General features: G+C 44.7%; 1 protein-coding gene across 2 annotated transcripts in view; it reads right to left on the minus strand.

Moving 5' to 3' along the window:
* The window catches only part of PDE4DIP (phosphodiesterase 4D interacting protein), a 533,445-nt gene that overhangs the window by 398,036 nt on the left and 121,291 nt on the right, over window positions 1-14,118 (minus strand). For both annotated transcript variants that reach the window (XM_033916500.1, XM_033916501.1), the window contains one exon: window positions 7,024-7,100. In XM_033916500.1, coding sequence (XP_033772391.1) covers window positions 7,024-7,100 — 77 coding nt within the window. The remainder of the gene's footprint in view (window positions 1-7,023; window positions 7,101-14,118) is intronic.

The following is a 14,118-nucleotide window of genomic DNA, read 5'->3' on the forward strand; positions in this document are numbered from 1 at the left end:
CCTTTTTTCATTCTCCCTTCCCTCCTCCTCCTGTCCAGCAGTAACTCTCTTCCCTTCCTCCCCTCCCAGCAGCATCTCTCCTTCTCCCTCTCCAGTAGCAGCTGTCCCTTTTTTCCCTTGCCCAGCAGCTTCCCAGACTCCTTTCCCTCCTCCCCTCCCAGCAGCATCTCTCCTTCTCCTTCCCTCCAGGTCCAGTAGCAGCTGTCCCTTTTTTTTCCCTTGCCCAGCAGCTTCCCAGATTCATTTCCCTCCTCCCCTCCCAGCAGAATCACTCCTTCTCCCTCTCCAGTAGCAGCTGTCCCTTTTTTTCCTTGTCCAATAGCTTCCCAGATTTCTTTCCCTCCTCCCCTCCCAGAAGCATCTCTCTTTCTCCCTCTCCAGTAGCAGCTGTCCCTTTTTTCCCTTGCCCAGCAGCTTCCCAGATTCCTTTCCCTACTCCCCTCCCAGCAGCATCTCTCCTTCTCCCTCTCCAGTAGCAGCTGTCCCTTTTTTTCCTTGCCCAGCAGCTTCCCAGATTCCTTTCCCTCCTCTCCTCCCAGAAGCATCTCTCCTTCTCCTTCTCCCTCTCCAGTAGCAGCCCTTTTTTTCCCTTGCCCAGCAGCTTCTGATAGTGGCTTTCTCCCCTCCCAGCAGCTCTTCTTACTTCCCAGTGCAGCGATTCAGGAAGGCAGCCTCAGGTCCTTTGTTGGGTCGCGCCGCCTCTGAGGAAAGAGGAAGTTGCATCATCAGAGGCAGCTGCGACTCAGCAAAAGCCCCGAGGCTGCCTTCGTGAATCGCTGCGCTGGGAAGTAAAGGAGAGCTGCAGAGAGGGGAGAAAGCCAATGTCGGAGGCTCCCCAAGATCTCTCCGGCCCAGCGCAGAGTAGACTTCAGATGTTGATCTTGCTGGCCCTGCGCGAACCGGCAGGAAGTTGAAGTAAGTCAATCTTGCCGGCCCTGTGCGGACCGGCAAAAATTTCCTGCGGACCGACACCGCTCCGTGGACCGGCGGTTGAAGAACTGTGATCTAGCACACAACACTTTAATTGCAAAAAAATCATGTTTAAAATCCAGGCAGTGCTGCACCATTGGGGCTTGTGTAATTTGCCTTTTTAGTGCACTCCTATGCTCATTCAGGCATAAACGCAATTGCCTAGAGGTTTGACCAACGTACACTTTGCAACAAGGACAAACAATGCAGTATACTACAAAGCTGGTTTCACAAGTGGTGTTAAATTTAAATGAATATTTCTTCTGATTTGCTAGATTTATGCCATGAAACATCGGCAGAATTACAGACTGCTTTAATTTAATCACAGTGATTTCAGTTTGCACAAAAATCTCTGTCCTCAACCAATTTTAAACCTGAGCAGATTGTCACTCTATGGAAGTTTTTTGCCAATGATGTGGTGGTGGTGGTTTGAGTTGAGCTCTGCCGATAAAACCTGAGGCTTTTCTTCCATTAGAGCAGACTCTCAGCTTTACCTAAGTGAGATAGGTATGCAGAACTACCGTATTTTCGCGGATATAACGCGCACCCGTGTAAAACGCGCACACGGGTATAGCGCGCAGAAATCACGATGCTATGTACAAAAACTTTGGTATACCGCGCTCACGGGTATACCGCGCATGCTGCCCGACGCTCCTTTCGCCCGCCCTGACTTTCTGTGCGCTGTCCCGACTCTCCGTTTACCCCCCCTGACTTCCGTGCACTGTCCCCCCTTGAAGGTCTGTCCCCATCCTGAAAGCCTGATGCCCCCCCCGACGTCCGATACATCCCTCCCCCCGAAGGACCGCCGACTCCCCAACAATATCGGGCCAGGAGGGAGCCCAAATCCTCCTGGCCACGGCGACCCCCTAACCCCACCCCGCACTACATTACGGGCAGGAGGGATCCCAGGCCCTCCTGCCCTCGACGCAAACCCCCCTCCCCCCAACGACCGCCCCCCCAAGAACCTCCGACCGCCCTCCCAGCCGACCCGCGACCCCCCTGGCGACCCCCACGACCCCCCCACCCCGTACCTTTGGTAGTTGGGCCAGAAGGGAGCCCAAACCCTCCTGGCCACGGTGACCCCCTAACCCCACCCCGCACTACATTACGGGCAGGAGGGATCCCAGGCCCTCCTGCCCTCGACGCAAACCCCCCTCCCCCCCAACGACCGCCCCCCCCAAGAACCTCCGACCGCTCCCCCAGCCGACCCGCGCCCCCCCTGGCGACCCCCCCACCCCCCTTCCCCGTACCTTTGATAGTTGGCCGGACAGACGGGAGCCAAACCCGCCTGTCCGGCAGGCAGCCAACGAAGGAATGAGGCCGGATTGGCCCATCCATCCTAAAGCTCCGCCTACTGGTGGGGCCTAAGGCGCGTGGGCCAATCAGAATAGGCCCTGGAGCCTTAGGTCCCACCTGGGGGCGCGGCCTGAGGCACATGGTCGGGTTGGGCCCATGTGCCTCAGGCCGCGCCCCCAGGTGGGACCTAAGGCTCCAGGGCCTATTCTGATTGGCCCACGCGCCTTAGGCCCCACCAGTAGGCAGAGCTTTAGGACGGATGGGCCAATCCGGCCTCATTCCTTCGTTGGCTGCCTGCTGGACAGGCGGGTTTGGCTCCCGTCTGTCCGGCCAACTACCAAAGGTACGGGGAAGGGGGGTGGGGGGGTCGTGGGGGTCGCCAGGGGGATCGCGGGTCGGCTGGGGGGCGGTCGGAGGTTCTTGGGGGGGGCGGTCGTTGGGGGGGAGGGGGGTTTGCGTCGAGAGCAGGAGGGCCTGGGATCCCTCCTGCCCGTAATGTAGTGCGGGGTGGGGTTAGGGGGTCGCCGTGGCCAGGAGGGTTTGGGCTCCCTTCTGGCCCGATATTGTCGGGAAGTCGGCGGTCCTTCAGGGTGGGGGTGCGAGTGGTCCTGCCGGGGGGGGGGGATGTATCGGACATCGGGGAGTCGGCCGGGCAAGAGGGCTTGGGCTCCCTCTTGCTCCGATCGTGGATGCGGGTGCGGGTGGGAGCGCGTGCGAGCGGTCGTTCGGGGTGGGGGTGCGAGCGGTCCTGCTGGGGGGGTGAATCGGGCGTCGGGCGGGGTGGGAACTATGTTTTAAAACTTTTGTATACCGCGCTCAGGCATATAACGCGCGAGGGGTATGCGCGGTACGTAAAAACACGTATAACGCGCCCGTTATATCCGCGAAAATACGGTACATGCTGCTTCAAAGATCCCTTTTGTGGATACTGGGGTATTCTGATTGCTAAAATGATATATAGCCAAACAAAAAATTCTGAGGGGTCAAAACTGCATACACTAACATCGATACTTCAGATATTCTGGTTTCTTTAGACGTAGTACAACAAACTCTTCAACGAAAGGGCACCTCTTGTAGAACTCCAACTGAATTTATTATGATTTTGACAAACTTGGTACAGAAAAGGAATTACTTTCAGTTTGAGGGCAATTTTTATCAGCAGTGCCAGGGGGTCACCATGGGTACCATGGCAGCCCTCAGTAAAGCAAATCTCTACATGAACTGCTTTGAAGAACAATTCTTACATACATCATCATTTTTCCAACACATCAAGATCTGGACCAGATTTATCGATGTATTTTTAATATAGGCAGCTTGACTCATTTAAAATTTGGTTAAATTCTCAAGATATACATATACAGTATAGTTCACCAGTACTTAGGATCTGAATACAGTTACTTTTTTGGACACAGAAATCGTGAAAACTGATATTGGATTGAGTACCAAGGTACATCACAAGGCAATGGAGAAGAATAACTGGTATTTAAAATACACGAGTTGCCATCCTCAAAAATAAAAAGAAAGCTCTGCCTATTGGACAGTTTCTTAGGATACGTCGTAGTTGTACCATTATGGAGGACTTTTACAAGGAAGCCGATGCTCTTACAAATAAACTCTTAGAAAGGGATTTGATTGGGCTGGGTGCTGAAAATTTGTGCTTTGTCCTTCATGTCTCCCTCCTTCCCCTCCTCTCTAAACAGTTGTTTCTCTTCTCTGTCCACCTGTAAGTGCCCCTCTCAGGTCTATCTTACAATCCATGAAATTTTAGTGGATTTATCCCAGAAGTGTAGTACACAAAGTCTTTGTGAGAGCCAAATATGCAAATAGGGACTTACCATTAAGTGAGACCGTGCGAGATAACACAAAAAAACAAATCTGTGTACTTTTACATTCTGTTCAAGCACATAAAATTGCTTCTATTATACACTGACATTGGCATATGTTATAATTACACCCTTGAATATCCTTCACTAGAAGTAAGAATCTGTCAGACAGACCTGTGATGTTATCAGATCATCAGACATTTCTGATAACAGATTGTTATCAATGACAAGATATCAGCATTAAAGGTTTTTATCTCCAGCTAGATCTGATCAAACATTAGAGCACACCAGAATTATCACTGCTATCTGTTGCTTCAGTCGTCCCAAAGAATGAAACTGGCAATACTTGCAAGCTATATGGTCAAATCTATAATCACTTTTGGATAACAAGATTATGACACATATTGTGTCTAGGGAGCTGTGTGTTTGTTTTAAATGCAGTAATATTTGATCAGTGTTTACTTTAACAGTTTTAAACTGATATTTTACTTTTCTTCTGTGACATTTCTATTCTAATTATTTGTCTTATTCTTTTGTACACATAGTCCCATTATATTCATGTAAATAAAATCTTTCACGCTCTAGTTTAGATTCGAGTAAAAATATAGTTAAGGAGTTAGAACCCAGAATTGCATGAGATTTGATTTACACAATAGCATCTAGAGTGCATATTATAATTTGGTTTTGGCATGTCTTATTACTAGGTGTCAATTATTGTGTCACCCAACAATATCACTTCTCCTCCTTCCTACCCTGTCCTTCATGAATAGATTATAGTCTGGTATAACTGTATGATCTGTATCCCTGTCATGATTCTCTGTGAACCATTTCTCCATGACCACCATTAAGCAAAATGTGGAAATTTGACAGAGACCTTCATATGGTAAAAGACTTCTTTAATCAATTGATGACTGTTCCTTCTAAACCAGGGGTCTCAAAGTCCCTCCTTGAGGGCCGCAATCCAGTCGGGTTTTCAGAATTTCCCTAATAAATATGCATGGAAAGCAGTGTATGCACATAGATCTCATGCATATTCATTGGGGAAATCCTGAAAACCCGACTGGATTGTGGCCCTCCAGGAGGGACTTTGAGATCCCTGCTCTAAGCTGAGTAGAAGTCCTCCAATTGCATTGCTGCCAGTGTGTATGTGTGTGTGTGTGTGTGGGGGGGGGGGTGCTTCAATACTGTATTTTCAATCACTAGGGACAGGCAGGTTCCCTGGAGATTACCTGTCCCTCATTAATGAAAATGTGACAGTTAAACAGCACCCCCCAGTGGCAGAATTTTAGGTGGATGACTCCTACTCAGCTTGTTTTCAGGATTTCCCCAATGAATATGCATGAGATCTATTAGCATACAATGAAAGCAGTGCAGGCAAACAGATCTCATGCATATTCATTGGGGAAATCCTGAAAACCTGACTAGATTGCGGCCCTCGAGGAGGGACTTTGACACCCCTGGCTTAGAGGAAACAGTGATTACAATATGAATATCAGCAGACATTTTTAGCTTCTTGCCCCTATTTTATGCTGACATTATGGTGTGAACATAATCTGTGTTCTGCATTCACTTTATTCAAGATTTTGCTGAGGTCGGAAGAGCAACTCCATTAATCTGAAGAAGAATCAGAAAATAATATTAGAATCAGAAAATAATATTAAAAATTGAACTAAGACCAGTACTGGACAGACTTGCATGGTCTGTGTCTGTATATGGCCATTTGGTGGAGGGTGGGCTGGGGAGGGCTTCAATGGCTGGGAGGGTGTAGATGGGCTGGAGTAGGTTTTAACAGAGATTTCAGCAGTAGGAACCCAAGCACAGTACTGGGTAGAGCTTTGGATTCTTGCCCAGAAATAGCTAAGAAGAAAAAATTTAAAAATTTAAATTGAATCAGGTTGGGCAGACTGGATGGACCATTCGGGTCTTTATCTGCCGTCATCTACTATGTTACTATATAAGAATAACAGGGTAATGCACATTACAACGAGGATGATAATGCTGAAAATGTGTGGGTCCTCTCTGCTTTTGTTTCCAAATATAGGATACAAATATTTGTATTCATTTGACTCCATATCTAAGATTTTGCTGAAAATTGTTCAAAGGCCCTACCAGAGGTACATCAAGTCCAATATGATTTAAGCACATGGAAAAAATATCAGGCAGCAACAGGCAAGGTCAGCGTCCTTGAAGAGGATTAGAAAGTTATGCGACTGTATGGCAAATCAGAGTCCTTTATAAACCGACCTTTAGTGGTGGCTAGTTTCCTTTTTTCAACCAACATAGATCAAACTACACAGAAACAGGATATACATGAATGCCCTGTATGAGACAGGTGTGCTTTCTTTGTCAAACAACTGTCTGACTAAAATCTTTAAACTCTGGACGGCATTTCACTTGTAGATGGATTTCTCCCATATCACAAATGACTTTCTCACTGGGCAGACTCTTAAACCTAGTTTTTCATCCTTTCCTTCAACACATGCGGAGAGGTATGACTAGCCGTGTGAGAGATTCTAGTCCAAGGCTCTGGATTCAACCCCTACCCCAGGGCCAAAATTATTACAGAGGCACAGTTCATAGACCCTGTGGCACTGAGTACCAACTACGGAGACACCAACATGTGAAATTCATGTTTACGTATGTTGGTCCCTGAAGGAAGCCTTGGTATGTGGTGCCCCTACCAAAGACTGCCACTAAACTGGCTGTGTTATAAAGGGGAGAAGGTGAGGTTTAACCAGGGTAAAATTCTTAGCACTAATGAATGACAATCTGTGGCATTTTGTTTGAACCCACCCCTCTTTTATTAACAGCAGTGAGTGGGGTTAGGAAAGTTTCAGACACAGAACTGGAAAGGAAAATCAAGCCAAACAATATACCTCAACTTTTGTACCTGTAAAAGTTGAAGAAATTTTTAATGGAAACTACAATATCTCACCAGGTCTTGTCAAGAAAGGTCCGTGTGCCCTGAAGTTCCTTCTTCAGGCTTTCAACTTCCACTCTGAGCTCAATGTTCTACAAGAAGAAGAGAAGAATGGCATTAACAATGGTCACAGTTACAAACCTTGTCAGACATCACTTGAGTAGTTTACCAGATAAATAAAACATATTTCTTATCGTAACCACTTGATATTGTGCTTTCCTTGAATAAAGTTCAATTCAAAGAAGTTTACAGCAAAAATGGACTGCTGGTTATGCCCCACCTTTAATCACAAATTTAATTGTGTGATTAATTGCGCCGTACCTAAAGAAGGATATGGCGATACTCGAGAGGGTTCAGAAGAGAGCGACACGTTTGATAAAAGGTATGGAAAACCTTTCATACACTGAAGGACTGGAGAAACTGGGGCTCTTTTCCCTGGAGAAGCGGAGACTTAGAGGGGATATGATAGAGACTTACAAGATCATGAAGGGCATAGAGAAAGTGGAGAGGGACAGATTCTTCAAACTTTCGAAAACTACAAGAACGAAGGGCATTCAGAAAAATTAAAAGAGGACAGATTCAGAACCAATGCTAGGAAGTTCTTCTTCACCCAACGGGTGGTGGACACCTGGAATGCGCTTCCAGAGGGCGTGATAGGACAGGGTACGGTATTGGAATTCAAGAAGGGTTTGGACAATTTTCTGAAGGAAAAGGGGATAGAAGGGTATAGATAGAGGGTTAAATACAGGTTTCTGGACCTGATAGGCCGCCGCGCGAGCGGACTACTGGGCATGATGGACCTCTGGTCTGACCTAGCAGAGTCACTGCTTATGTTCTTAAAATGTTAATAAAAATGTAGACCTACTTATAACACATTGGCTCAGATACAAACACATCATGGTTGACATTTGCTGATGAATTATTTACAGTACAGAATAGGAAAGTAGAAATATATTGTGTGACTATGATCTTACTTTTGACATGGTCATACTTCGCTTTCAACACCCCTGCTTTGCCAATTCAGAATGCCCTCAGAAACTGATTGATACAGTGTTCGCTACCGCCCTCATGCATATCCTAAAAAATTGGAAATCGGCATCTCTCTTGGACTACACTTTCTGGTGGAACTCATTGTGCCTATATCATAAACATGAAGAATATGCTACCGAAAAACTTCATATCTCTAGAATTTCTAGATTCTCCTCTCAAGTTTCTGCCAAAAAACTCCCATGGCTATATCTTTATCGATTTATGCAATCTCACTCTCCTACCTGACCACTCCGCATCTATCCATCTATTCCTGTTTCCTTTCATTCCTTCTCTCTTTCTTTACTTTCTTCCTATATTACATCTTCTGATTCATTAGTTTTATGTGTACTGATACCTCAGTTAGTAGAATTTAGTTAACTAGTTTAATAACATATGGTTGTTTTATATTTTATTTATGTTTATATTTCTTTGTATTTCTATTACAAAATTCAATAAAAATTTTGAACAGAAAAAAAAGGAAAGTAGAAATTAAGGTCATATTATAAATTAAAAAGAATGTCATTGGATATTTGAGTTGGAAACTGTCATACCCCATGGTTCAAGTGTTGTGAAAAGGGTAGCTTTAGAAAATTACTAAAGACGCAACTTTTTTTTTTTTTAAATCAAATTTATAAACATTATACAAGTAATACACTTGTTACAGAAAACCAGAAATAATACATAATGCATAGGAAATTATAATTGAAAAATTATCTATATTCTCTTTCTTAGACCACCATTAACGGGGGAGATCCAATATACCCATGGAGGGGATTCCTTAAGCAAAATACAAATTAAGTAAGCTCATAAATCACTAGAAATCTTTTTAAGGTCTAGAAAGGCACATAATTGTGAAGGCAGAAAAAAGGTGTACTTAACCCCCAAATATCGAATCAAACATTTACATGGATACACCAGTAAGAAAGAAGCCCCCAATTTTTTCGCTTCATCTCGCTTAACAAGAAATTCTTTCCTGCGATCTTGTGTAGTTTTTGAAACATCTGGATATATCCAGATCCTTTCCCCAACAAATGTCACTAATGAGTTACGGAAGTAAAGTTTCATCACAGAGTTCAGATCTTGCTCAAATACAAAAGATACTAATAAAGTTGCCCTTTCTTTTACTTCAGAAAGGGAATCTTCCAAAATAGCAGTTCACCTTTTTCAATTTTTTCCTGCAAATCATTTCTTTCTTGTACCAAATTTCCTTCCTCACCCTCCTTAACGCAACTTTTTGTTGATGCCTTTTTTTAGGTACTCCTGACAAAGTTGATGAACTATGCATGATCTGTTTATCCATATTATGGTATCTCTCGAAAATTGTTTTTATGTTTATTTTTTTATGTTTTTCACTATGCATTTGTTTTATTATATGTTCATTTTAAATACTGTGTATGTAAATTTTGTAAACCGTTTAGTTTTAAACAGTATATACATTTTTTAAATAAATTGGACATCATTAGTGTGATGTGATTGATTGAACAGAACTAGCTGACCATATAAAATTGCATTCATTAGATGCCACTGCCATATTGACAGAACATGTGCTAAGAGTGTGCAATGTAGTGAAAGAGTTTATTGGATTTTCTTCAAGCTAATACTACGTATTTTAGGCTCTTCTATAGGGATATCTTTCCTGAGGCAGCAGAGCAAAACAGCACAGTTACTTACCGTAACAGGTGTTATCCAGGGACAGCAGGCAGATATTCTTGACTGATGGGTGACGGCACCGACGGAGCCCCGGTACGGACAATTTTAGAGTGATTGCACTCTAAGAACTTTTTAGAAAGTTCTAGCTCGGCCGCACCGCGCACGCGCGAGTGCCTTCCCGCCCGACAGAGGCGCGCGGTCCCTCAGTTAGTATAAGCCAGCTAAGAAGCCAACCCGGGGAGGTGGGTGGGACGCAAGAATATCTGCCTGCTGTCCCTGGATAACACCTGTTACGGTAAGTAACTGTGCTTTATCCCAGGACAAGCAGGCAGCTATTCTTGACTGATGGGTGACCTCTAAGCTAACAAAAAGAGGGATGGAGGGAAGGTTGGCCATTAAGAAAACAAATTTTGTAATACAGATTGGCCGAAGTGACCATCCCTTCTGGAGAATGCATCCAGACAATAATGAGATGTAAAAGTGTGAACTGAGGACCAAGTAGCAGCTTTGCAGATTTCCTCAATAGGAGTGGAACGGAGGAAAGCTACAGATGCTGCCATTGCTATGTCAGAATGATAATTTCCTGTTTGAAATTCAAGAATCGACTTTACGATAAGTGCATATTTTAATTTATTTAAAATTATAAAAATTGCAAATAGATCTGTGAGGATATAAGGGGAAGGTATTGGATACATTTTAATTCACATATACCCACTTTCTGATGGCCCAATTAAGGTTGAGTACTGAGGAGTAGTGTGTGTGGATATTTTATAGTATACTATATTCTGTTTTTAATATACGAGGTAGATCAGATCATCAGATGGTAATTCCAGCTTTTAAATTTAAAATGGACTTCATTGGTCCTTCTTTGCAGTTTTTTTGTATACGCTTTTCCTAGTCACAAGAGCTTATTTTAAATATCTTCATCAGAGTGTGGTTTTCAAGCAACCTCCCAACATGATCATGTTTCACTTGGCTGAATCAGGGGTGGAGGTTCCTGCAACAAAAATCATAACTGTCCAACCTCACAGATGTTTTTGGCACAAAAAAATTCCTTCACTCTTAAATATCAATAACATTCAAGCCTTCAACCTCTCACGAACATTTTTGTATAAATTCATGACTTAGCCATGGCTGCTTCAGCAGCCCTATCTATAGGCTGACACTGAAGAAGCCTCTATATATTTTTCACCATATTTTGATTCTATAAATCTATGAGAAGATTTTTGGATGATATTTTTTTGGTATTAGCAAATACGAAAAACAACTTGAAGGAATTTGTTGCATTGTAGAATATGTTAGACCCTAATCTAAGCTTTGTTTCCTCTAAGCCAGTGGTCTCAAACTCGCGGCCCGGGGGCCACATGCAGCCCGCCAGGTACTATTTGAGGCCCTCCTTATGTTTATCATAATCACAAAAGTAAAATAAAACAGTTTCTTGATCATATGTCTCTTTAGCTATAAATTACAATATTATTATTAAGACTTAGCCAAAAGGAAAGATTTATAAACTATAAAGAGTTTTACCTCATGCAAAATTGTCATTTCTTTAATAAGACATTAACTATTTTTTTCTGAGGCCCTCCAAGTACCTACAGATCTACAATGTGGCCCTGCAAAGGGTTTGAGTTTGAGACCACTAGTCTAAGCTGAACGGCAGTCCTCCACTTACAGTGTTGCCAGTTGGGGGTGCTATTTCACTATTACACTTTCAATAGTGATGAACAGGCAAGTTCTGCAAGACTCCAGGGAATGTCTGTCCCTAGCAATTGAAAACAGAATATTAAAACACCCCATCTCCCCCCACTGGCAGCAATGTGGTGGAAGATTCCCACTCAGCTTAGAGGGAACAGTGGTTATGACATGCAGCCATTTAGCCATAGCTTTCTTGCATTGGTTTTATAAAGAAGCAGGGAAATTACAAACAGCATTGTATTGTAAAGAAGTTGATAGAAACAACTATTTAAAGCAGGGGTGTCAAACTCAATCACATTAAGAGGCCGAAATCCAAAACACAGGGTAAGTCGCAGGCTAGACCCCGACCAATATCCGCCCCCATAATAATACTAATTATAACACAATTTTTTCCATTCATTTTTCATATATACACACACAATATAATCTTATTAACACATAATGGTAATGATTAACCACAAAATTAAACTACACAAAACACACTGTATGCTTCTCAACATTCATTCCTACCAGAACACAGATAACCCCTATGCAAATGCGGGACCAAAAACTAAAAGTACTAATATATTAAAAAAACACACCCTAAGATTCGAGATTCTGCTTGCAGTACAACCCCCAGAAAAAAAGAAACAAATGTATTTCTTCCTGAGCAGTGCAAAAGATACACACTTTCTAACACTTCTCAGTGCTCATAAAACCATTTTTAGCTTATGAAACAGACCTCTGGGTAAGCAAAATTTTTTAGCCCACTACTGATACGGCTAAATTCTCAATCATTGCACTGGTCCCTGTAGTATCTATAAGTATCTCACTTTTTTTGCTCTTTTTAAAATACTTTTTGTCTATTTAAATGCTCAACTTCAAAACAGACTTAGCTTTTAATGCAGGGGTTCAACGGGTTCTGATGCGTTTCGCCATGCTGCCTCAGAGAACCCGCGTCAACACGAACTTAATTCTGCCCCCACCATTTCTGTTTTTACTTCAACCGCTCTTGAAAATAAAATCATTCCCCCTACCTTTGTTGTCTCCCTCTCTCCATGCTGTGCCTCCCTCTGACGAGTGTCTAGCCTTCTGGCCGGCTCCAATTTGGCCATTTAATGCGGCTCGTGATCCAATACCCCCAGTGTTACCTTGTGGCCAGCTCCCTCCTCCTCACAGCCGTAGTGTGCATGGAACCGCGTGTAGCGGCTCCTCGTGCGTCCTGCACTTGAACCGGAAGCCTTCTCTCTGACATCGCAACATCAGAGGGAATGCTTCTGGATGAGGTGCGGGACGCGTGAGCAGCACACTACGGCTGTGAGGAGGAGGGAGCCGGCCACAAGGTAACACTGGGGGCATTGGACTGCGGGCCGCATAAAATGACCAGGTGGGCTGGATTTGCCCCGCGGGCCTCGAGTTTGACACCTGTGATTTAAAGTGTCACAGTTTTCATCCTCATCAATTGCAGCAATAGCTTTGAAGGATTTATTTCAATTTGGAAGATTTTATTTTATTTATTTATTTTTTTTTTAATTCTTTATTGATTTTTAATCAAAAACAGTGTCATACAAATGAAAAAACAAAAAGATATTCCACATATTCCACTATTATCTATACAGGTAACATAAATATAATTCGATAATTTCATTTTCCTGCATATAATAATATCATAATATATCCTAACTAGTCTTTAGCCCGTTACATTAATGGGTGCTAGAATATATGTCTGTCTGTCCCTATCCCTGTCTTTTTATTTTTGTTTCTCTCCCTCCTGCTGTCTTTCTTTCTGTCTGTCTCTCTCCCTGCCCCTGTGTATTTCTTCCTTTCTTTCCGTCTCCCTCCCGCTGTCTATCCTTCTTTCTTTCTCCCTCCCTCCCCCTATATGTCTTTCTTTATATCTGTCTCTCTCCCTGCCCCCTATGCAGCAGCAGCAGCATTCCCACCCCCTCCATTTCCCTGTGCAGTTTGGGAGTTTGTTTTATTTCAAGATGGTGCCTGGTTAGGTTTTAGGTTATGGTGCCTCCCACCCTTTTTTAGGGGGTTTGCTGTTTTTTGGGGGGTTTGCATGTGCCTAAGGCCCCGCCCACAGGAGGGGCCTAAGGCTCCCGGGCCTATTCTGATTGGCCCAGGTGCCTTAGGCCCCACCTGTGGGCGGGGCTTTGGGAAGGCTGGGCCAATCCAGCCCCATTCTGGAGTCGGCTGCCTGCCGGACGGGCGGGTTTGGCACCCGTCTGTCCGGCCAACTTTGAAAAGGTACGGGAAAAGGGGCTGGGGGTGGTCGTGGGGATTGGCCGGGGGGGGTTGCGGGTCTGCGGGGTGGGCGATCGGGGATTCTGGGGGGGGCGATCGTTGGGGGGGGTTGCGTCGAGGGCACGAGGGCCTGGGATCCCTCCTGCCCATATTGTAGTGGGGGTGTGGGGTAGGGGGTCGCCGGGACCAGGGGGGCTTGGGCTCCCTACTGGCCCATTTCAGCAGCGGGGGGGGGGGGTCGCCGGGGCCAGGAGGGTTTGGGCTCCCTCTTGGCCCGATTGTACTCGGGGGGGGGTCGCCGGGGCCAGGAGAGCCTGGGCTCTCTTCTGGCCCACTCGAGTCGGGGGTCGCCGTGGGCCAGGAGAGCTTGGGCTCTCTCCTGGCCCGATGTTAATTGCAAGGGGGGGTGATGGATCGCGGCAGGAGAGATGCCTCATCTCCCCTACCGCAATGCCATCACTCCTCTATCGAAACTGCCGTTACCCGCGGCATGAGAGATAGGATATC

The sequence above is a fragment of the Geotrypetes seraphini genome, chromosome 12, assembly GCF_902459505.1.
Source record: "Geotrypetes seraphini chromosome 12, aGeoSer1.1, whole genome shotgun sequence".
Lineage (NCBI taxonomy): Eukaryota > Metazoa > Chordata > Amphibia > Gymnophiona > Dermophiidae > Geotrypetes > Geotrypetes seraphini.